Below are 22,073 nucleotides of genomic sequence, written 5' to 3' on the forward strand. Positions count from 1 at the left end.
GGCTCTGAGAGGCCAGAGCACATGTCCTCCTCTTCTAAGCCTGAAGCTCCCGCTGCACCCTGGATCAGGCTCTTCTGAACCCTGAGGGCAGCCCTCCGTGCAAGGAGCTTGCAGAGCAAGACCACAGTGTCTTTGTCCCCGGGTGTGGGGTGGGAGGGTATGGGGTGGGAGGTCCCAGGCAAGAGTGAACCTCACTCTGGCACAGGCCTCCTGCAGAGCCCTCGTGCGGACAGCAGACGCACAATGGAGAGTTCGAGTGGTGGGGTTGATGCCTGAACCCTGACGGTGGGTGTGCAGTGGGTGGGAGTCAGATGAACCCTGAAGTCTGCTGGGAGGAGAGAAACTCCTGCAAAGGCCTCTCTGGAGGCTCCATGTGCAAGGCTCTCTCCTTCCCTCTCACACAGGGTGCCCGCACTGTAAGAAGGCCATTCCACACTTTACTGCCACTGCTGATGCCTTCAAAGATGACCGAAAGGTAAGGATACCCTTCCTCTTCATCTCTTGTCCCACCTCCAGCTTCCCATTACCACCAGTGCCCACACCTTCCTCCCTTCTGTTCAGGTCGCCCTCCCCAAGCAGCTTCTGCTGAGACATAGGGATTTCTGGCAACCAGGACATCCTGTTTAGAAGGCAGGATAGAGCTGGCTGCATTTATGCTGCAAAATCGACTGAAAGGGATACACTGAACCGTTACAGCCCTTCCTTGAAGGAGGGGGTGGTAAAGGGGTCATTTGTTCATTCTTTTTTAATGCTCACATCTTTTTACGGTAGGATTTGTAGTCATGCACTACTTGTATAATTAAAAGTACAAATAAAAATATCCCACAAAAGTCAACTGGAGGCGGCCAAGGTGGAGGAGAGCAAGGCCATGGGAACGGAGCCTCATCCCGCCTAAGTGAAAGGCTCCTGCAGCTGCTGACTGATGAAGCAGAAAATTAACAAACTAGAGCTGCAGATCGGCTTAGAGCACAGGGAGGGGGCCTCAGGCAGTGCTCTCGGCAGCTCCAGCAGACCAGGCAGACTCCGAGGCTGCAGGGGCATATGGCAGCGAGAAGACCCCAGAACTCAGGCTGGTGCATCTGGGCTGCTGCTAAGCTGCGTGAGCTGTAAGACTCTCCAGGTCTCAACGTTTCCTTCTTCTAAAGTCACAGCGCTGGTTTAGATGGTCTCAAAGTCTCTTCCCAGTCTGGGACTCCATCGTAGGAACCTGTCCCCTGAAATGTCCCCCAAACACACTCACACACACCCAAATCCAAAGTCCGATACATCTCTGCCTTATTTTTCCAGGTGGAATTGTCAGGCGCAGCTGGGGCAGGTGGGATACAGATGCTGAGATCGCCTTGCATTGGCCCCACGGTGGCATTGATGGGGTGGTGAGAGCTATATAGGAACAGTGAGTCAGAGGAAGCCAGGCACATGTGGGAGGACTCAGACTCCAGACACCTTCCCTGAATCAGGAAGTCCCATGGTCACCTGCGAGCCCTGTCTGTGCCCTTGAGACACCCTTTACCATCAAGAGGGAATATAAGGACAGAAACTTGTCCTCTTCCTGCCACTTGGCTTGCATTGAGAGGGGCATGGCAGGGAGGTGCTTCCTGTCTTCTATCTCCCTCACCCCTCCACCCACTTCTGCCACCCTCGACCTGAGCAGGGTGGCTGCTCCCAGTCTGGCCGCTCCAGTATAGCCCAGGCTGCTCGTCCCTGCAGGGCTGGGCATGGGTTGGTTCGGGGAGGCCTTTACTCCCCAGGGCCAGAGCTGGACTGGCAGTCTCTCCAACAAAGCTCCCATCATTCTTTACCCAGAACACTTGGTGCCCTGGGCACCAAGGTCCGGTCCGAGGGTGACCGGAGTGGGGGTTCCCCACCCCTTGGCTGCTCAGGTCTCCAGAGCCCGTGAGGGGATCACACCAGTCCTCATGAGACTAGCCTGTCTGTGCCCACCATTGGCAGCTGAGGGCTGTTCCTTCTCTTCTCCATCCCCCCTGCTGATGTAGAGGGGTCTCGTTTCCATGGTGACCCCCTCCTTCTCTGAGATACTGATACGCCTTTGCTTAATTATCTTAACTTGGGCCAGTAACGTTGCTGACCTTTTCCTAGAGTTATTCCTTGTCTCCTTCCAAGCCAAGCATCACCCTCACCCATTTTCAGGAACACACTTAACTCTCTGTCCCCGGCAGCTGGCAGGCCAGCGTTCCTGGAGATGGCTCTCAGTAGCAGCAGGAAGCATCCTGTTTTCAGCCGGGGCGCTGGTGCTGTAATGGCTGGGTGCCATCCTAGAACTATCAGATCAGAGCCTTGGGGGATGGCTCCAGGAATTTGTGCTGACCACAGGCTGGTGTTTAGGGACTGCTGGCCTGTCCAGCCCGCTCCTCCTCCTGAGGGATGAAGGCCCAGAAAGGAGGAGCTGTGTCTTTTGCTCAGGGACACCCTGTGTGTCACTGACAGCCAGAAGTGGGTCTCCTGACTCCCAATTCTTCCTGACACCCCATGCTGCCACCTGTGAGGCAGAATTGCATTTTTTTCCCACCCAGAAGCTTGTCCCTGTTCCTTCCCCAATCAATATGCAGTTGGTTGTTCACTTCCATTTTCATAGCCAAAGTCAATATTAGCTCCTGCAGATATTTATTTTACTGAATCAATAAAGCCACATGAGGCAGCTCATATTTTAACTGGGGAGCCTCCCCCTCCCAGGAGGTTACTGGGGACTTTAGCAGTTGACATGCTGGGGGTAGAAAGGGCCGTACACTGTTAGTGTTGGAACAGGAGGCGTGCTGGAGGTGGCCGTGAGGACAAGGATCTCAAGTGGAAGGCTGACCACTGGCCTGGCAAAGTGGGGCCCGTCTCTCACGGCTCAGCAAAGTGTCCCAGCGCGGGGGTGGGGGTAGGGGGTCAGCAGTTCAGCACAGCCCCGGCCAGGTGCAAGGTCATCCCAGGAGCAGGCCCTGGAGCAGCGGGATCCCCTCTGTGATTGGCTGGTGAAGCTAGGGTGGCTCTGGCTGTGCGGTGTGTGTTGTGTATCATCCCCCGAGTTCATAGAAGGGAGCTCTCCCTGAGGGCAGAGACCTCATTTGCCCTTGAATCCCCCCGAGTCTTGACGCCTGAAATCTCTGTAGATGTTGACTGGATAAAGGACCTGGGTAACATGTTTGATAGTTCCTAAGTGCTCCTCCTCTTCTGCTGGTATTACTTCTAAACCTTTTGTTACATTGTCCTCACAGTAGTTTAGTCACCTCGATATTATTACTCTCTCATTTTACAGATGAGGAGATTGAGTGTCAGCGAGGTAAAATGACTAGCCCAAAGTACCAGATGGAAAGGGGCAGCATCAGAACCGAATGTATAGGCATTGTCAGAGGTCTCCCAGAAGTGGAATCGGGGCCTGGACTCCCGTGCAGGGGATTTCTGGGGAGGTAGTCTTGGGGATCAGTGGAGGGGATGGAGGAAGGGAAGCCAGAACAGGTGTGTTAATGAGCAAATCACTTCATGGCTAACTAGGTTCAGTCCCTGGAGACCTCAGCAGGGACAGGGTCATCCCCCTCGGAGGTCGAGGAAACCAGGCGAGGTGTCCTCAAGCCTCTCCATCACTGCCTCATTTCTAGCTCCCTTCAGCCAGGAGTTGCAGGTGCCATTGGCAAGTGCTGGACGGACAGGGCGTTGCAGGACACTGAACAAATCTAGAAGTTAGTGTACATTCAGCACTGTGGGTGAGCTGGTGCAAATCTTGAGGGGGTGTAAGGGGGGCAGCACTTAGGTGAAATTGGGATAGACGTGGAGAGGTTTATTTGCTGCCTTCTTTCCAGAGAGTCTAAGCCACTTCCTGTAGAGGGCCCATGCTTGTTTCCCCTTCTGCTATAAAGACTGAAAGCTGAGGAGCCTTTGCAGCTGGAAGAAGCACTTTGGATATGTAACTGGCAGCTATATTAGGGGATTCAGAATAAGTACCCATTTTTTATTTAGTCAATTTATAAAACCATACACTACATTTCCCACAGCTCCAGGGAATGTATACAGATTAAATTCATAATTTAAAGCGGATGCAGGAAGAGTAGCGGCCTGGAGCGAAGCTCATTAAACACTTTCACAGCCTAGCAGGGGAGCGACGGCCCCTAGACGAGGGCTGCCCTGGTGCATGATTCCCACCGGGCCGGCCGCTCAGCACCTGCCTTGAGAAACGGAGCCCTGAAGATGGCCAGAGGAGCCTCTGCCTCACATTCCTAAATAAATCAGGAAGGGCTTTAGAGGATGAGCTGGAATTCTCAGAAGCCTGCTGGTATGTGTGGACACAGACAGCAAGCTGACCCTGCCTAAAGGAGACAGCTACCCCACTTTCCTAGCCACATATTGCCCATGGGAATGATGCAGGGCAAGTGCCCTCAGATTTGGCTTTTAAAGAAAAGCTGGAAAGCCAAACTTTATATAAAAATCTCTGGGCTCTTTTTCTAGGTTGGCGACTGAGTCAGATTCTTTTTTTTTTTTTTTTTAATTTTCTGTGGGCCAAACAGAAGAGGACTGAGAGTCAAATAGCGATTGTGGGCAGTTTGCAGACTCTGCTCTAAGAGGTCGCATCGTATAGAATGCTGTGTAGCCGAGGAGGGGCGGCATGAGGGTGGGTAAGTGGGGGACGAGTGACTGGTAACCAGAATGCAAGGCTCACTCTTCACTGCCTGTCAGCCCTGGGCACAGGTAAATAAGCATGACTCTTGGTGCCCTGCAGGGCTCTCCTGCCTGGAAAGAGGGCCTCCATCCAAATGTGAGTAACCAGCAGCCAGACAACCCTGTGAGTCACGGCTATTCAGCAGTTTTAAACTTCCAGCACAGTCGTAGTTCTGTGTGGGCTCCTGAGTGGGTTCCGGCCCTCAAGGTGCCTCGCCGATTCCTCTCCCGGGTCCTGGCATGGGCTGGTCCTAGCTGGGTGCTCTTCCCTCGGGCCTTCATGCCGCTGGCTGCCTTATCACTGGTGGCTCAGATCAAATGTTAGCTCCTTGGAAAGGCCTCCTGGGCCATCCTGGTGAAAGCAGCCCCTCTGGCCGTGGTCTATCCAAGCACCCTCTTAGTTCCTCAGGGCATCCTTTGGACTCCACAGTGATCTCGCTGGTGATGTGTCTGTACTGCCTTCCTGTAGTAAGAATGTCAGTTGCTCGATGGCTGACTTTGTCAAGGTCACCACTGTCCTCGTAGCATCCAGAGCAGGCTTGGCTTCATCAGTGCCACCCCTGTTCTGTAACGCTTGTGGATTGCTCTTGCCATTAAGCAGCCCTCTCCTCTCCCCGCCTGCTCCTTGACCCTCAACAGGAGAAAAGTTCCCCATGTCTGCTTTGTACCCTCTTATTGGGAAAGAGCAATAAATAAGGAAAAACTGCCCAGCATGTGGAATTTGTTAGACAGGCAAGAAGAGGGCAGTGGCCAATTTAGGAATCTCTTTCTGGCCAAAACCTGTTTGCTTTAGTCATGTTGAACTCTGTCCCGGCTTCTGGAATGTGTTCCCTAGGATGGAATCTGCTTCTCCCCCTCCATCAGTCCTCCACCCATGGGGCAAACTTGGCAGAGTGCTTCTGAGCCCCCTTTGCAGGCCATCCTGGCACCCTGGAGCACCTCCACACACCTCCTGTCATGCCTTGGATTTGCCTCTTTACCCAGCTCCCTGACCAGATTGTGAGCTCCTGTTGGGGACAGGGCCAGTGTCCTGGGCCAGTAAGAGTGCCTCTAACGGCAGCTAGCGTGTACTGACCTCTGACCATGTGCCCTTCACCTCCCCTGACTTATCTCACTCAGTCTTCAGGATGTCCTGATAGCCGGGGTATTGGTACTGTCTCCATTTTACAGATGAGGATGTTGAGGCATGAAAATGCTAAGTGACTTCCTGTAAGTGTTAATATGCAGCCAAGCCAAGACTTACACATGGAAAACTTGACTTCGAAGCTCTTATTCTTGACCTTGGTACTACACTGTCCCCCCAAAAAGATGTTCAGGAAATATTAGCTGATGAATGAATAAGTCCCATAGTGCCTCACAGAAAGTATCAAAAACTTGTAGTGTTTACAGATGCTTTCAAGTCATAATTTCCTTTACATTGTACTCTTGATTCTAAAGGGTAGTCTGAGGGCATTCCTCACCTGTCTGCCTGGAGAATTAAAACCCAAGTGCTGTTGGCCTCAGTGGAGCATGGGGCTGGGGGTGCTTTGGTTCATTGTGTCCCTGCTGTTGGGGAGGAGCTCAGAAATCACAGGATCTGGGCCTCGGGTGCAGCCTTCACACAGAGGGTCCAGGCCTCAGGTCTCAGATTGGAGACCCCCATGCTGACCCTCGCATTCTTGCTCCCTGCAGATTGCCTGTGCCGCTATTGACTGCGTCAAAGAGAACAACAAGGACTTGTGTCAGCAGGAGGCTGTCAAGGCCTACCCCACTTTCCACTACTACCACTACGGGAAGTTTGTGGAGAAGTATGACACCAATCCGACGGTGAGTCGTTGGGGGGCACTGCCCCGAGCTCTGTCTGCTGAGGGGCAGGGAAACAGCCACTGAGGGGGCTTCCCAGATAGCACAGTCAGCTGCGACGCTCAGAGCCAAGAAGGCAAGGCTCCGGCCCGGCTGGAAGGGAATCCCAAGAGGTTCTCATATAAGTCCTGGCCCAAGAGCAGGGTGGGGGCAGAGAATTCCAGGGTTCCCGGGTGTGGGAGAATTTCCTCACCCACTTTTCAGGGCTTCTCCATAGTCAAGCCGATGCTGCCCACATGGCCCCGGCCACCCCCTCAGGCGCCTCTCTGTGTCCAGAAGTGTGAGCACGTGGAGGATCAGGGAAGGGGCGGAAGGGGAGGGTGCACATCCTCGTGAAGTTACAGGTCCTCTCCTCTTCCCCTTCCCTACAGGAGCTGGGATTTACCAGTTTTATCCGAACGCTCCGGGAGGGAGACCATGAGAGACTAGGAAAGAAGAAGGAAGAGTTGTAATTTCTGCCTCAGAGAAAGCTTTTCCATTACACTGTGAACGATACCTGTTTTGTTGTTCTTTCTGAATTTCCAAGTGTTCTGAAGACGAAGTTTTTTATAGCCGCATATGGCCGTTTTGTACAATTTTGAAATAAAATTCAACTGATTGTTCGGTGGTGTGCGTTATTTCCGCAGAGCCCAAAGGTGGATGCCGTTTCCTCCCACCTTCTGTGTCCTCTACTGGGGGGTGGGGAGCCCCACTCCTCGGTCACATCTGTCCAGGAGAGACCCTGGGGCAGGCGAGTGAGGACGGAGGCAGGGGTACTGGCCCCAATCAGCCACTGGAGAGCGGAACAGGGGAATCAGATCACCAGATAGCCTGTTGGACAATGACTGATTTGGTGGGGGAGGGGAGGGAAATGCATTAGGATGGTCAGAAAATTGGGATTCTGTAGCTTATGGGAACCAAGCATTAGCTTTTTCTGGATCATTGTGGTTTTAGTTTGGGTGTGTTTTCCTGGAATGTATTTGCATCTTTCTCTTTCTCTGGCTATTTCTGTCTTCCTCTCTCCATCCCCTCCCAGCTCTCGCATTAAAGAAGACTAAGTCTCCACTCCAGGAGATGGTGCAGTGGTCAAGCCCAGGCTGGAAGGGCATCTAGAGTGGACTGGGGAGTGTGTGGGGGGGAGTGCTTTGGGAAGCCGCTTGCTCCTCACCCTGGCTGGAAGGGATGGTGTGTGGGATGTGGGGGCGTATTTTCAGTTTGCCGATGCTGGTCTGTATACCAGCTCCTCTCGCCCCATGACAGTAACCTCCAGATCTTTACAAGCATGCTTCTCATGGACGGGCACCATCCAGGCCTCACTCTGACACTCATGTCTCTTTCCTGACTGTCTTTCCCACTAGGCCTGCTCTCTGTATCCCCGCATGAGTAGCACCAGCCCTGAGCTTAGCACTTCTGCCAGAGCCATGGTCCTTCTCCACAGGAAGTAGAGCAGCCTCGCTCCGCTATCTGGACTTCAGTGTTCTGCAGCGGTCCTGCACTCCTCGGGGTAGTTCAGAGGTGGCGTCTCCAGAGCTGCAACACTGGGCAGCACACTTTGGTGGCCTTATGGGGGAGTTGGCCCGTGGGCACAGCCCTGTTTCCTGGACCAGACCCTCCCTTGCAGCCCCTGCCTTCCTGCTGATGGGTTGCCCAGTAAGGGGTGGGAGCCGCAGAGTTCCCCTTGGCAGTCTTGACAAGCTACCACTGCATACAGTGCTGTTAAGTGAGCACGAAGGCTTTGAAAACCCCTGTTCTGGTGCAGTGTCTCAACTTCCCAGTCCACCCACTGCCAGGTCAGCCTTTTATTTTCTTTAAGCACCCACTTTTTAAAGTGGCCCCTGGTCTCCCTCCAGGTGAACGGGTATGAAAGAAGCACATGTTTATCTTCACTGATCTCCCCTGGTGCCATAGACTGTCAGACAAGGAGCCATTTAATCCTGATGCTGAATGTCATATACCTTCTGCAAGGGGCTTGTGAGAGCGTGTGCGCATATGGGCATGCTTAACAGTTGTTTGGAGTATTTGTGGGAGAAATGTATTTGTGTCTCCAAAAATGTTTCTAACTGCATCTTTAACACCTGAGAAAAGCCACTCCCTGGCTGAGGGCCACTGGTGCTCACATTCAAAGCACAAGGCTTTCTCTCCGTCTTATTCCACAGTCTGGGTCGGCGTCTGTGTGAGAACTTGAAAGCATCAGGAAATGGGATTCTTCTCACTCTTTATTTGCAGGATTTGTTAGTTATGGAGCCCTTGTTAGAGTGTCTAGTGTTTGCTATGACTTTGGGCATGACCAGAGCAAGTTCAGCCCAGCTCTGGGCAGCTGCATCTGCAGACAGAGCTCCCTTCCTCCACTCCGCCGCCCCTATCTCTCCCCCCATGCCCCAGTTCTTGAGCTCTGTGCAGATTGGTTAGAGCATGGCCCCAGGCTAGTCCCATTCCCAGGGGTTGGTTCATTCCCATGCTTGGCTCACTGGGGGTTCACTGGTCTTCAGGACTGTGCGTGCTCAGTAGCTTCCGTTGTCTCCAACTCTTTGCGACCCCATGGACCATAGCCCGCCAGGCCCCTCTGCCCATGGGATTCTCCAGGTAAGGATACTGGAGTGGGTTTCCATGCCCTCCTCCAGGGGATCTTCCCAAGCCAAGGATCAAACCCAGGTCTTCAGGTTCTTTATCCATTGAACCACCTGGGAAACCCAATCTTCAGTCCAGACCCTTCACTAACCCTCACTCGAGGACCTGCCATTATCCCCTCAGTTCCCCTAGATCTTACCTTTGCTGGCTGATTTCTCTGCAAAAAGCAAGGGTATGAGTTAGGAAAAAATGGATTCCCAGCCTTCATTCTGGTGGCTTTGGCATAACCTTCATTTCAGTTTCTCTCCTTTGGGTCATTGCTTCCGGTCCATTCCCTCCTGGTCTGCCTTACCCTGTGGCCCCCTGTGCCTCTCGCCCATAGGTGATTGCCTATCAGCACTAACTGGGGCTCCCAGAGCTGGCTCCCCAACCCTTCCCATCTTCCCCATGTGGTACCCTCCCTTTCTAGAGATGTTTGGCTTCCAGAAACTCTCCTATGCCAGGCACAGGCAGGTGGTGCTCTGAGTTCAGGAACAGATTTGCTCCTCCAATGTGAAAAGATGTGTAATTTCATCTAGAAAGCACCAAGAGGTGAAGCCTGGGGCTCACATGGCTTGCCCAAACCACACAGAATGGAGGAGGGGCCACTCCTGTTCCCAAGAGGCTCCCAGGTGCAGTGACTGGGCATTGCTGGTTAGAACTGAGCTCCCTGCAGCTGTGCTTTTGCTGTTTACTCAAAGCAATATTTCCTAAAGGAAATCAACCTTGAATATCCATTGGAAGGACTGATGCAGAAGCTGTCGCTCCAATACTTCGGCCACCTGATGCAAAGAGCTGACCCATTGGAAAAGACTCTGATGCTGGGAAAGCCTGAAGGCAGGAGAAGGGAACAACAAAGGATGATGGTTGGATGGCATCACCGACTCAATGGACATGAGCTTGAGCAAACTCCGGGAGATGGTGAAGGACAGGGAAGCCTGGCGTGCGGCAGTCCATGGAGTCACAAAGAGTTAGACACAACTTGGCAACTGAACAATTCTTTTATTACTTTAAGGCTGGAAAAATGGAACTGATATCCTTGAGCTAAATGTGAAAACCAAATGACTGTTATGTTCCTACCAAATATATGCCTGCCCCCAAATCCTTTTTTAGGCCTAGAATGTCCAACATAGTGGCCGTTAGCCACATATGGCTATTGAGTATTAGAAATGTGGTTACAACTGAGAAGTGTGTATGTGTGTGTGTGAGTGCCTTTTTTGTTATGAAATATATATAACATAAAATTTACCCTTTTCAAGTTTATACAGTTCATTGGCACTGAGTATATTCACATTGTTGTGCCAACTCATATCATTATATCATTAATATCCGACTCCAGAACATTTCCATCACAACAAACTGAAACTCCATATTCATTAAACCCTCCTCCCTGCCCCTAGTCACCACCATTCTACTTTCTGTCTCTCTAAATTTCCCTGTTCTAGGTACCTCATATAAGCATATCCTTTTGTGTCTTTTTTGTCTATTTGTCCTTTTGTGTCTGGTTTATTTCACTAAGCATGATGTTTTCAAGGTTCATCATGTTATAGCATATGTCAGATTTCCTTCCTTTTAAGGCAGGCTAATATTCCATCATATGAATACACCAAATTTCGTCTATCCTCTCACCCGTCAATGGACATTTACGCTATCTGTGCCTTTTGGCTATTTCAAATAATGCCCTTGTGAACAAAACTGTGCAAATCATCTGTCTGAAAGAGTCCCTGCTTTCAGTTGTCTTGAAAGTGGAATTGCTGGATCATGGTAATTCTGTGTCTAGTGTTTTGAGGAATCACAGTAATATTTTCAATAGTGGCTGCACCGTTTTAAATTTCTACCAGCAAGGCACATAGGTTCTGATTTCTCCACATCCTTGCCAAAAGTTATTTTCTGGGGTTGTGTGTGTGTGTGTGTGTGTGTGTGGATAATAGCCATCAAAAATTGAGGTCCAGAGGAGAAGGAGGCAACAGAAGATGAGAGGGTTGGATGGCATCACTGACTCAAGGGATGTGACTTTGAGCGAACTCCAGAGGTGGTGAAGGACGGGGAAGCCTGGCGTGCTGCAGTTCGTGGGGTCACAAAGAGTCAGACACGACTTAGCAACCGAACAACAGCAGTGGCGGTAGAGTGGTATCTCATTGTGGTTTTGATTTGTATTTCCTTAATGATTAGTGGTGCTGAGCGTATTTCATTTGCTTTTTGGCCATTTGTGTATCTTCTTTGGAGAACTGTCTATTAAGTCCTTTGCCCATTTTTGAAATGGATTGTTTGTGGAGTTTTGTTATTGTTGTTTCCATGTAGGAGTTCTTTATGCATTATGGATATTAATCCTGTATCACATATGTGATATGCAAATATTTCCTTCCATTCAGTGGATTGTCTTTCTTTTTTCTTTTCTTAATAGTGTCTTTGGATGCACACAAGTTTTTAATTTTGGTGAAGTCTGATTTATTTTTTCTTTTGTTGTCTGTGCTTTTCCTAGTAAATCATTCTAAGTTTGAAGCTTTTCTCCTATGTTTTTTTCTAAGAGTTTTATGTCTTACCTTTGTGACTTTGATCCAGTTTGAGTCAAGTGTAAGGTAAGAGTCCAGGTTTATTGTTTTGCATATGAATATCCAGTTTCCCCAACACCATTTGTGGAAAAAACTATTTTTTCCTCATTGAACAGTCTTGGAACCCTAATCAAAAATCATTTGACCATGTATGTGAGAATTTAACTTCTGAGCTTTCTATTCTATCCCATTTGTCTGTGTGCTTGTCTTATACTGTGATCACACTGTTTTGATTGCTATAGATTTGCAGTAAGTTTTGAAATCAGGAAGTGTGAGTCCTCTAGGTTTGTTCTTTGTCAAGATTTTTTTGGCTATTAAGGTCTCTTGAAATTCTTTATTTCTATGCTGTTTATTTCTGCTTTGTTGACTATGCCAAAGCCTTTGACTGTGTGGATCACAATAAACTGTGGAAAATTCTGAAAGAGATGGGAATACCAGACCACCTGACCTGCCTCTTGAGAAACCTGTATGCAGGTCAGGAAGCAACAGTTAGAACTGGACATGGAACAACAGACTGGTTCCAAATAGGAAAAGGAGTTTGTCAAGGCTGTATATTGTCACCCTGCTTATTTAACTTATATGCAGAGTACATCATGAGAAACGCTGGGCTGGAAGAAGCACAAGCTGGAATCAAGATTGCCAGGAGAAATAGCAATAACCTTAGATATGCAGATGACACCACCCTTATGGCAGAAAGTGAAGAGGAACTAAAAAGCCTGTTGATGAGCGTGAAAGAGGAGAGTGAAAAAGTTGGCTTAAAAGCTCAACATCCAGAAAAGTAAGATCATGGCATCTGGTCCCATCACTTCATGGCAAATAGATGGGGAAACAGTGGAAACAGTGTCAGACTTTATTTTTGGGGGCTCCAAAATCACTGCAGATGGTGACTGCAGCCATGAAATTAAAAGACGCTTACTCCTTGGAAGGAAAGTTATGACCAACCTAGATAGCATATTCAAAAGCAGAGACATTACTTTGCCAACAAAGGTCCGTCTAGTCAAGGCTATGGTTTTTCCTGTGGTCATGTATGAATGTGAGAGTTGGACTGTGAAGAAGGCTGAGCACCAAAGAATTGATGCTTTTGAACTGTGGTGTTGGAGAAGACTCTTGAGAGTCCCTTGGACTGCAAGGAGATCCAACCAGTCCATTCTGAAGGAGATCAGCCCTGGGATTTCTTTGGAAGGAAGGATGCTAAAGCTGAAACTCCAGTACTTTGGCCACCTCATGCAAAGAGTTGACTCATTGGAAAAGACTCTGATGCTGGGAGGGATTGGGGGCAGGAAGAGAAGGGGACGACAGAGGATGAGATGGCTAGATGGCATCACCGACTCGATGGACGTGAGTCTGAGTGAACTCCGGGAGTTGGTGATGGACAGGGAGGCCTGGCGTGCTGCGATTCGTGGGGTTGCAGAGTCAGACACGACTGAGCGACTGAACTGAACTGATGCCGCTTATCATATGTGTAGATTTGCATCACCAGGACTGCAATCAAAACACAGAACTGCTCCACCAAAGTTCTCTCCTATAAAGCTGTATGTTCACACATGTTCTCCCTTTCCCTCTCACCATTAAAGCCTGGCACCCACTAACTTGTTTTCCCTGTCTATACTTCTGCCACTTGGGAATGTTATAAAAACAGGATCATACAACATACACTCTCTCGAGATTAGCTTTTCTCATTCTGTGTAATGCTCTTGAGGGCTATCCAAGTTGTTGCATGTACCAGTATTTTCTTCCTGTTTAGTGCTGAGCAGGGTATCGTGGTATGGATGTACCACAGTTTGTTTACCCTTTTGCCTATCAAGGAACATTTTGGTTGTTTCCAATTTTGTACCTTTTCAGTAGAGCTGCTTTATGTATAGATGTAAATTTTTATTTCTCTGGGGTAATTACTCAGGAGTATGATTGCTGGGCCCTGTGTGTGTGTGCTTTTAAGAAAACTGCCATACTTTTCCAAAGTGACTGTATCATTTACTTTGTCCCCAGTAATTGTGAGAGATCCAATTTCTCCACATCCTCACCAACATTTGGTATTACTATTGTTGCTGCTTTGTTTCAGTTTTAGCGGTTCTAACTGGTGTGTAGTAGCCTCTCATCCTGGTCTTACTGTACATTTATTTCCCTAAAGATATGACGCTGGACATTCTTTCATGTGTCTGTTTGTCATCTGTGTATCGTATCCAGTGAAATCTCTATCTGTGTCTTTTGCCCATTTTCTAATTGGTTTGTTTTCTTTTAACTGTTGAGTTTTGAGAGTTTTTTTTTTTTTTTTTGTATATTCCCCCCTAGTTTATATCTTATTTTTTTTTCATCTGCTTAACAGGGTCTTAGAGTTTTAAATTTTGATGAAATCCAATATGTTAATTTTTTTTCTTTCAGGGATCATGTTTTTGGTGTCATATCTAAGAACTCATCAAGCTCTAGTTCCCCAAGATTTTCTTCTATGTTTTTCCCTAAGGTTTTACATTTAAATATGTGATCTATTTTGAGTAAATTTTTATATGAGATGTAAGACTCAGGACTTCCCTGGTGGTCCAGTGGCTAAAAGTCCATGCTCCCAATGCAGGGGGTTCGGGTTCGATTCCTGATTGGGGAACTAGATGTCACATACCACAACTAAGAACCCAGATGTTGCAATGAAGATCAAAGATCCTGTGTGCCGCAAGTAAGACCTGGTACAGCCAAATAGATTAAATGAATATTTTGCAAGAAAGATGTGAGACTCAAGTCAGGATCCATTTGTGACCTACCTATGTCCAATTGTTTCAGCTCCGTTTGTTGAAGACCACCTTTCCTCCACTGCATTGCTTCTACATTTTTGTAAAAAATCAGTTGGCTAAAAAATCAGTTAACAGAGTTCTATTTCTGGTTTCTCTGTTTCATTGATCTATGTCTATCAACACCATATAGCCTTATTTACTAGTATCCATATAGTAAGCCTTGAAATCAAGTAGACTGATTTCGCCCACTACCTTTCTTTTTCAAAATTGTTTTACCTTTTCATATAAATTATAGAATAATCTTATCTATATGTGAATTTTTCTTGAATTTTTAATATTTCAAATTACTCAGGAAAAATATATATGTGCAAACAAACACAGATAAAGAGACAAGGCTAAAGAGACAAAAGGTAAATAACTGCTGAATCTAGGTAAAGGGCATAAATTTTAAAAGTTTGAAATTACATCAAACATGTCTCATAATTTAGTGACCCAGATTAACAAATAGGGCCTGAGTTTAACTCTCTCTAGGCAGCCCTGTTTCCTTTATGGCTGAGACCAGTTTCTCCTGTGTCCCCAACAGAGGGGTATAGAAGTGGGCTAAGAGTCTGGCTGATGCTCTTGCCAGAGAATGTCACCTCAGATTACAGACTAAGCTCAGGGGTCCGCAGCACCAGCAGGAATGAGGTGGTGCCCAGGCAGGCCTGGAAAAGAAAGGAAGGTGCATGAGCCAAAGCTTCAGGAGCAGAGAGCAACAGGATACCTCAGAGCAGGAGCCAGTGCCCCTCAGCAGCCACCATGCCAGGTGCAGCCTAGACCAGCAGGGGGCGCCAGGATCCGCAGGACCCGGTGTGGATCTAGGTCCCTCTCCCTGGTTGTCAGTTTTCACTTTGTCCAGACACGACCGAGCGACTTCACTTTCACTTTTCACTTTCATGCATTGGAGAAGGAAATGGCAACCCACTCCAGTGTTCTTGCCTGGAGAATCCCAGGGACGGGGGAGCCTGGTGGGCTGCCTTCTATGGGGTCGCAGAGAGTCGGACATGACTGAAGCGACTTAGCAGCAGCAGTAGGTAGCAGCAGCATGAAGAAGGGGGCCTCTGAAAGACTGAATAGTTACCTAAAGAGTCATTCTAAAGCTACCTAAGGAGAGATTTCAGTTTATTGGATCAGACTGAGATCACCAGTTCTACTAAATCAATCAATAGAAAAATACACACACACACACAATTTCCCTCTACAAATAGGCAGTGTAAATATACATCCTCTACAGTCCTGACAAAATGTGGTACCTGGTCCTGAACATAAGGGTCCAGGTGAGACCTGGCCAGTACAATGGTCAGAGGACCATGAATCCCTTATTCCAGATCTTATAGGATATATCTTGATTAATCTAGTCTAAGATTGCAGACTCACTGTCAGCAAACACCATCAAAACTTTTTCACACTGTTCACAGAAAAGACCTTGATAGTTAATTTTCATTGAATAGTTTTCTTTATTTTCAAGATACTACATGTATTATAAAAAACTTTGAAAATGAAGAAAAGCATGCAAAAGAAAATGTAAATCATTCATAGCCCTGCTCATCAATTACTACTGATTACTTTGATTACATCTTCCATTTTTTAAAAATCACACACAAATGAAATCTCTTAGTGTTTTATAACTTAAAATATTTAGAAGATCTTAAACATTTTCCTGTACCATTAGATATTCTTTCTCCTCATTATTGTTAAAGACCATATAGCAGAGTTTCTCAACACTATTTTTGGACATTATTGACATTTTGGAACATATAATTCTTTATTGTGGGGAAATTTTCTATACAGTGTAGAATTTTTAACAATATCTTTGATCTCTACCCACTAAATGCCAGGAACATCTCCCCTTCCCCACAGGTTGTGACAACCAAAAATATCTCCAGGCTTTGTCAAACGTCCCGTGGGGGCAAAATTACCCCCAGTGGAGAATCACTGCTTTATAGTACTTTATCCTATGTAAATACTATCCTTTATTTATATAGTCATATCACTAAATATATCGATGTATGTTATACATACCTGTTCTCTGACATAATGCTGGGATGGACATCTCTCATTTTGTTATTTTATATATTTTACACATTTTCAAAAGTGACTTTTTGGGTCTAAGAATATACTTGTTTTAAAGGTCTGTTTTTTAAAGGCCAGTGATATACGTTGTTAATTTTCTTTTAGTAGCATACCTCTTTATACTCTTACCAAGAGTTTTTGAAGTAATCTGTTTTCCCAACCCTTGCTAGCTCTGGGATTTATATATTTTTTAAAGATTTTTGCACATTTTATTTTTGATATACAGTTGACCCTCTGATAACACTAATTTGAACTTCACAGGCCCACTTATACTTGGATTTTTTTCAATAATAAATACTACAGTGCTACATGGTTGATCCACATGGTTCCTGAATCCATGCGTGCAAAAACACAGATGAGGAGGATTGGAGGATGTGGAGGGCCAACTGTAAGTTACAATCTTATAATGCTATTTTTGACTACCCAAAGGGTCGGTGCCCTCAACCGCCAAGTTGTTTAAAGGTCAAGTGTAATTGTAAAGCACAGTCATTCTAGTTATATTTTATCTTGAAAACTCTTTGTTTTAGTGTGTGAGGACATTTTATATTCTGTTTCTGTCTCTGACAAGTTTTCTGTCTTTAACTTCATGTCACTTCCAACTTTGATGAGAATTAAAACACTATAAAAGATAGTGAGTGTATCCTAGACTCCTGCATCAGGCCAATAGAAATTTCCCATCAATGCAATAGTTGGGCTTCTTTAGGTTCAGCCACCCAGCAAGTCCCTCGCTTGTCCCAGCACCCAGCTCACATTTTCCAACCTTTCCTAAAAGATACGGTGGAAGATGCTGTCAGATGTTTTGTTGTCAGATGTTTTGTTGAGGTCTGGGTATGCTGTGTCTACCACATTCCTCTGATCAAACAGTCTAATAATCCTCTACCTGTGCCTAGTCCCTTACATATGGGAAGCGGTTTTAGGACCATTTCATGCAACATGCACACAACTCCATGGTATTGTAATGAGGAGGCTGAGGCTCAGGAAGTTTAGGTAATGCATAAAGGCTGACAGAGGTGGTAAGTAGCACAGCTCAGATGGGACACAGGATTCCTTACTTTCTGCCATGACCAACACAATTTTTAGTGGTGATCCTTGCTTCTAGCAATTATTGCTTCCTTTCCAAGTCCCATTAGTCAGTATCAAACTCCCCAGCATAATGCCTGCTAGGAAAGTCTTAGGAAAGTCCTAGGAAAGTCTTCCCTTTCCTAGATCATCATTTAGCCATGTCCCCCATTCTTTCAGAACCCTGGGGGCAAATGTGTCTGGGCCAAAAAAATCTGAAATTATTTAGAGAAAGCAACTGCTTTCCCTCAAACTCTTGACCAATGTTGATTTTTTTACAATTTAAAAAATTTATACTTCTCTGTAAAACTAAATCAACTAATACCTAAATACATATAAATATATTATAGATAAAACATGTATTTAGTTATGAACTTAATGTATCTGTGTCTACATCTATATGTCTCCCTCTGTATATATATATATATATATATTTTTTTTTTGGTGTGTGTGTGTGTATATATATATATATTACACATACATAGAAAAAAATGGAGAGAGAAGAGAAACTGTTTCACTTTATTGACTTCTGGTTTCATGCCCCCAAAATAACAACTGTTAACTGTAATATGTATCTTGCCAAGCGTTTTCTTAGGGGATTTTTGTTTGTTTTGTTTCATAAACAGACATGTAGCATGCTTTTTATGTGTGTGTATGTATATGTATATGTGTATATAGATATCTGTGTGTGCGTGTATTCGTTCACTGAGTTGTGTCTAACTATTTGCAACCCCATGGACTATAGCCCACCAGGCTCCTTTGTCCATGGGGTTCTCCAGGGAAGAATACTGGAGTGGGTTTTCGTGCCCTTCTCCAGGGGCTCTTCCTGGGTCAGAAATCAAACCTGTGTCTCTTGCATTGGCAGGCAGATTCTTTACCGCTGAGCCACCAGGGAAGTCCCCATATAGTTATATAGATTCAGAAAGTTCTTTTCTTCTCTGAGACCATCATTTTTACTTTTGATTTCTGGTATCTAAAAATACACCTCAAATTCAAGTTTATTTTAAGATAAAGAATGAAGTAGGAATCCAGCTTTTTGTTTTTCAGAATGACTAGCCACTTGCCCCAACATCATTTTGATGAATTTACCTTTTCCCCACTGAAATGCCACTTTTATCATATGGTAAATTTCAAAATGTGTTCAGATGCCTTACTTTTCTGCCAGATTCCACTAATCCATTTATTCCTATTTTATTTTATTTTTAAAATTCCATTTTAATTGCTTTCTTTTTGAATAGAATTTTCCTAGCTGCTTAGACTGTTTTTTTCAGTTAAACTTTCTATCTTTGATCTCAGTTCTTTCTAACCCAAAGTCATCCTAGCCTTTTCAGTACAGTGATTACCTCCTTTAATGGAATAAACAGGAATAAAAAGTTGTGGAGTTTCATTTTCTTTTCTCATCCATCAGCATTATGAAGTTGTCTCCAAGTACTGAGCCCAGATCAGATCTCCCTCCTTGAACCTCTTACTCTGGATTTAACTGAAGCCGCCCTTTCTGTCGTTGTAGCTTTTTGCTGCAAGCCTCAATAGCTAGACTTCCAGGAACTCTTCTCAGAATCACTTTCGTGCATCCTCCTTGCTCCCTATGTGACCTGAGTCCTTCTCACAGTGAAACGCGCCCCCTCCACACCCCCTCCCGCCCCCCGCCCCGCCGCCCAGATTCTTTTATGTAGACCTTTCTTTTCTTCCCTGGTGGCTCAGACGGTAAAGCGTCTGCCTACAATGCGGGAGACCGGGGTTCGATCCCTGGGTCGGGAAGATCCCCTGAAGAAGGAAATGGCAACCCACTCCAGTATTCTTGCCTGGAAAATTCCATGGACGGAGGAGCCTGGTTGGCTACAGGCCATGGGGTCGCAAAAAGTCGGACACGACTGAGCGACTTCACTTTCACTCACTTTCTTTTCTTATCACTGAATCACTTTCAACAGTAAAGTCTTGGTCTGTACCTTCTTCTTCTTTTTTAATTTAAATCTAATTTTTAACACCCAAAACATTTTGTATTGGTGTATAGCCAATTCACTTTGTTGTGATAGTTGTGATAGTTTCAGGTCCCTATCTTCTTACTCTAAGTATTTAGCTTAGAAGGAGGGCATCTTTTCTATGACAGTCACCTTCACAGCCTGAGCTGAGTGTTGTGCCCCAGGGACCCCAGATACCCTCCTACCTCAAACCCTAAGTATGTCATGATGAGGAAAAGGAAGAAAGAGATGACATCATCATGTTGTCATTGGAAGCTGGTAACCCCCAGGGCTAAGTTCTCTGCAATCACCCGGATTTTCTGCTACTTCACTTCTTGGGAAAAGGATAGATCACCATTCATGCCATCTTATCCCAGGTTCTATGATTCTCAGTCCTGAACACTTGATTAACCACTTGGAGGAGCTTGGAAAGCTATCAGAGCCAGAGCCCCACCCCAAAACAACTGAACTGGAGTCTCTGGGGATGGAGTCCTGTCATTGATATGTTGCAGAAGAGCTCCAGATTGTTCTAAAGTGCAGCTGGAGTTCAGAAATGAGCTGAGTATTACAGGCTTCAGCAGTGTGTTGTTTATTTTCTATATGTATGGAAAATGAAAGCCTGGAAAGCCTGGAAAAATGAAAAAATCAAGGGAAAGACATTTTCAAACAACATTATTCTCCAAAATGTTGGTCATTTTTCATTTTGATTAAGTAATCAAGTTGCTTGTCATCTATTGCTACTTTTAACTCTCCTGAAAATTGCTTCTAAAAAACATTCTCTAGGGAGCTATATATGTAAATCCATCCACATTATCACTGCAATACAGGATCCGTGTAGGTAATATAACGGTGGCTCTAATAGTCAAAGGCAGCAAGGTAAGTGACAGTAATAATACCACCACTCTATTTTTCCAGACCATAGAATAAGCAGCACACGCAGAACATGTTTCAAAGGCTGCCGCATCACTTGAGTGTTCCGCGTGGCATCCAGACTGGGAGTCTGCCAAGTAAATGTCTCCTCTAACAGGATGTTAAAACCTCAGCAGACTCAGACTTTAATTTCTGTCATCATCTGATGCTTTCGAACCTTCCGCTTTCTGTGGCATGGAAGCAAATTGGTCTGGGTTTCAAAATTCTGTCAAGAAATAAACTAACACGTGAAGGCATAGAGGGTCTTATCTGAATGCAAGCAGACACTGGGTTTTCAGAAGACTTTGATGTGTTGAAAAAAAACCAGAGGTGTCTGAGGAAGGTGAATTGCTGATAGCAATAGCTCAGAGAATGAACTGAGTAAACCAAGCTCCGTCAGCTGGGGTGATGCAGGAGGTGGCCGTAACTTTTTGCTGTATGTGTATATTCAACCCATCCTTTTGTTTAAAGCATCGCTTTCAGATGTACTTGTGGCCCCAAATCTTTTTATTTTGTCCACGCCCCTGCAGTTTGCAAGATCTTAGTTCTCTGACCAGGGATCAAACCTGGACTACAGCAGTGAAAGCCCTGAGTCCTAATCACTGCACTGCCAGGGAATTCCCAATCCAAATTTTAAACCTGCCCCAAATTATGTAATGTGAATCTGCTTCTGGGCTTTTCTACTGCCAGTTGGGCTTGTAGTCTGCTAAGTCAGTGACCACCCACCAGTATGACAGTCTAAAGACTGATGCCCAACCCCATTCTCCCTTAAAGAGTTATATCTGCCAGCCTCCCTCATAGAGAGCACTGCCAACCACAGATCTGCGATTTGTGAGCACAGGTGCCCATACAATTTAGGGGTCCTCTTTAAGAAAAAGAATACAAAAATTGGGATAAAGGCAGATGTTTATTTAGAATGTAAAGGAAAAATCTCAAGTTAAATAATTAAAAAGCTTAAGTACACCACAAATAACACAAAAATCTAGAATAATAATAATTTATAGTTGTTCCGTCGCTAAGTCATGTCTGACTCTTTGTGACCCTGTGGACTGCAGCACACCAGCTTCCCTGTCCTTCACTGTCTCCCAGAGTTTGCTCACATTCATGTTGATTGAGTCGGTGATGCTATTTAACCATCTCATCCTCTGCCACCCTCTTCTCCTTTTGCCTTCAGTCTTTCCCAGCATCAGAGTCTTTTCCAAGGAGTTGGCTCTTTGCATCAGGTGGCCAAAGTATTGGAGCTTCTGCTTCAGCATCAGTCCTTCCAACGAATATTCAGGGATGATTTCCTTTAGGATTGACTGGTTTGATCTCCTTGTTGTCCAAAGGACTCTCAAGAGTCTACTCTAGCACCACAGTTCAAAAGCATCAATTCTTCGGCGCTCAGCCTTCTTTATGGTCCCACTCTCACATCTGTACATGACCACTGGAAAAACCATAGCTTTGACCATATGGACCTTGGTCGGCAAAGTGAAAATAACAATACTGTATTTTTTATTTATTTTTGTTTCTTTAGGTGTCTTCTAAAATATCATCTTCCTTGGGGCGGAGGGGCCCTCCTTCTCTCACCACCGCACACAAGGAAGGCAGCACCCTTATATTGGGCTCCATCCCCTCACTCTGCTTTCTTTTCCATAGCACCTGTTCCTCAGGATGTCGTATCTATTCTTATTTGTCTGCTT

General features: G+C 45.9%; 1 protein-coding gene across 1 annotated transcript in view; it reads left to right on the forward strand.

Annotated features, from left to right (window-relative positions):
- The window catches only part of PDIA5 (protein disulfide isomerase family A, member 5), a 93,037-nt gene extending 85,940 nt beyond the window's left edge, over positions 1–7,097 (forward strand). Inside the window, exons 15-17 of the mRNA XM_010834268.1 lie at positions 405–475; positions 6,325–6,459; positions 6,867–7,097. Coding sequence (XP_010832570.1) covers positions 405–475; positions 6,325–6,459; positions 6,867–6,947 — 287 coding nt within the window. The 3' untranslated portion in view covers positions 6,948–7,097. The remainder of the gene's footprint in view (positions 1–404; positions 476–6,324; positions 6,460–6,866) is intronic.
- Positions 7,098–22,073: the final 14,976 nt, after the last annotated feature.

The sequence above is a fragment of the Bison bison genome, unplaced genomic scaffold (genome assembly GCF_000754665.1).
Source record: "Bison bison bison isolate TAMUID 2011002044 unplaced genomic scaffold, Bison_UMD1.0 scf7180017864032, whole genome shotgun sequence".
NCBI lineage: Eukaryota > Metazoa > Chordata > Mammalia > Artiodactyla > Bovidae > Bison > Bison bison.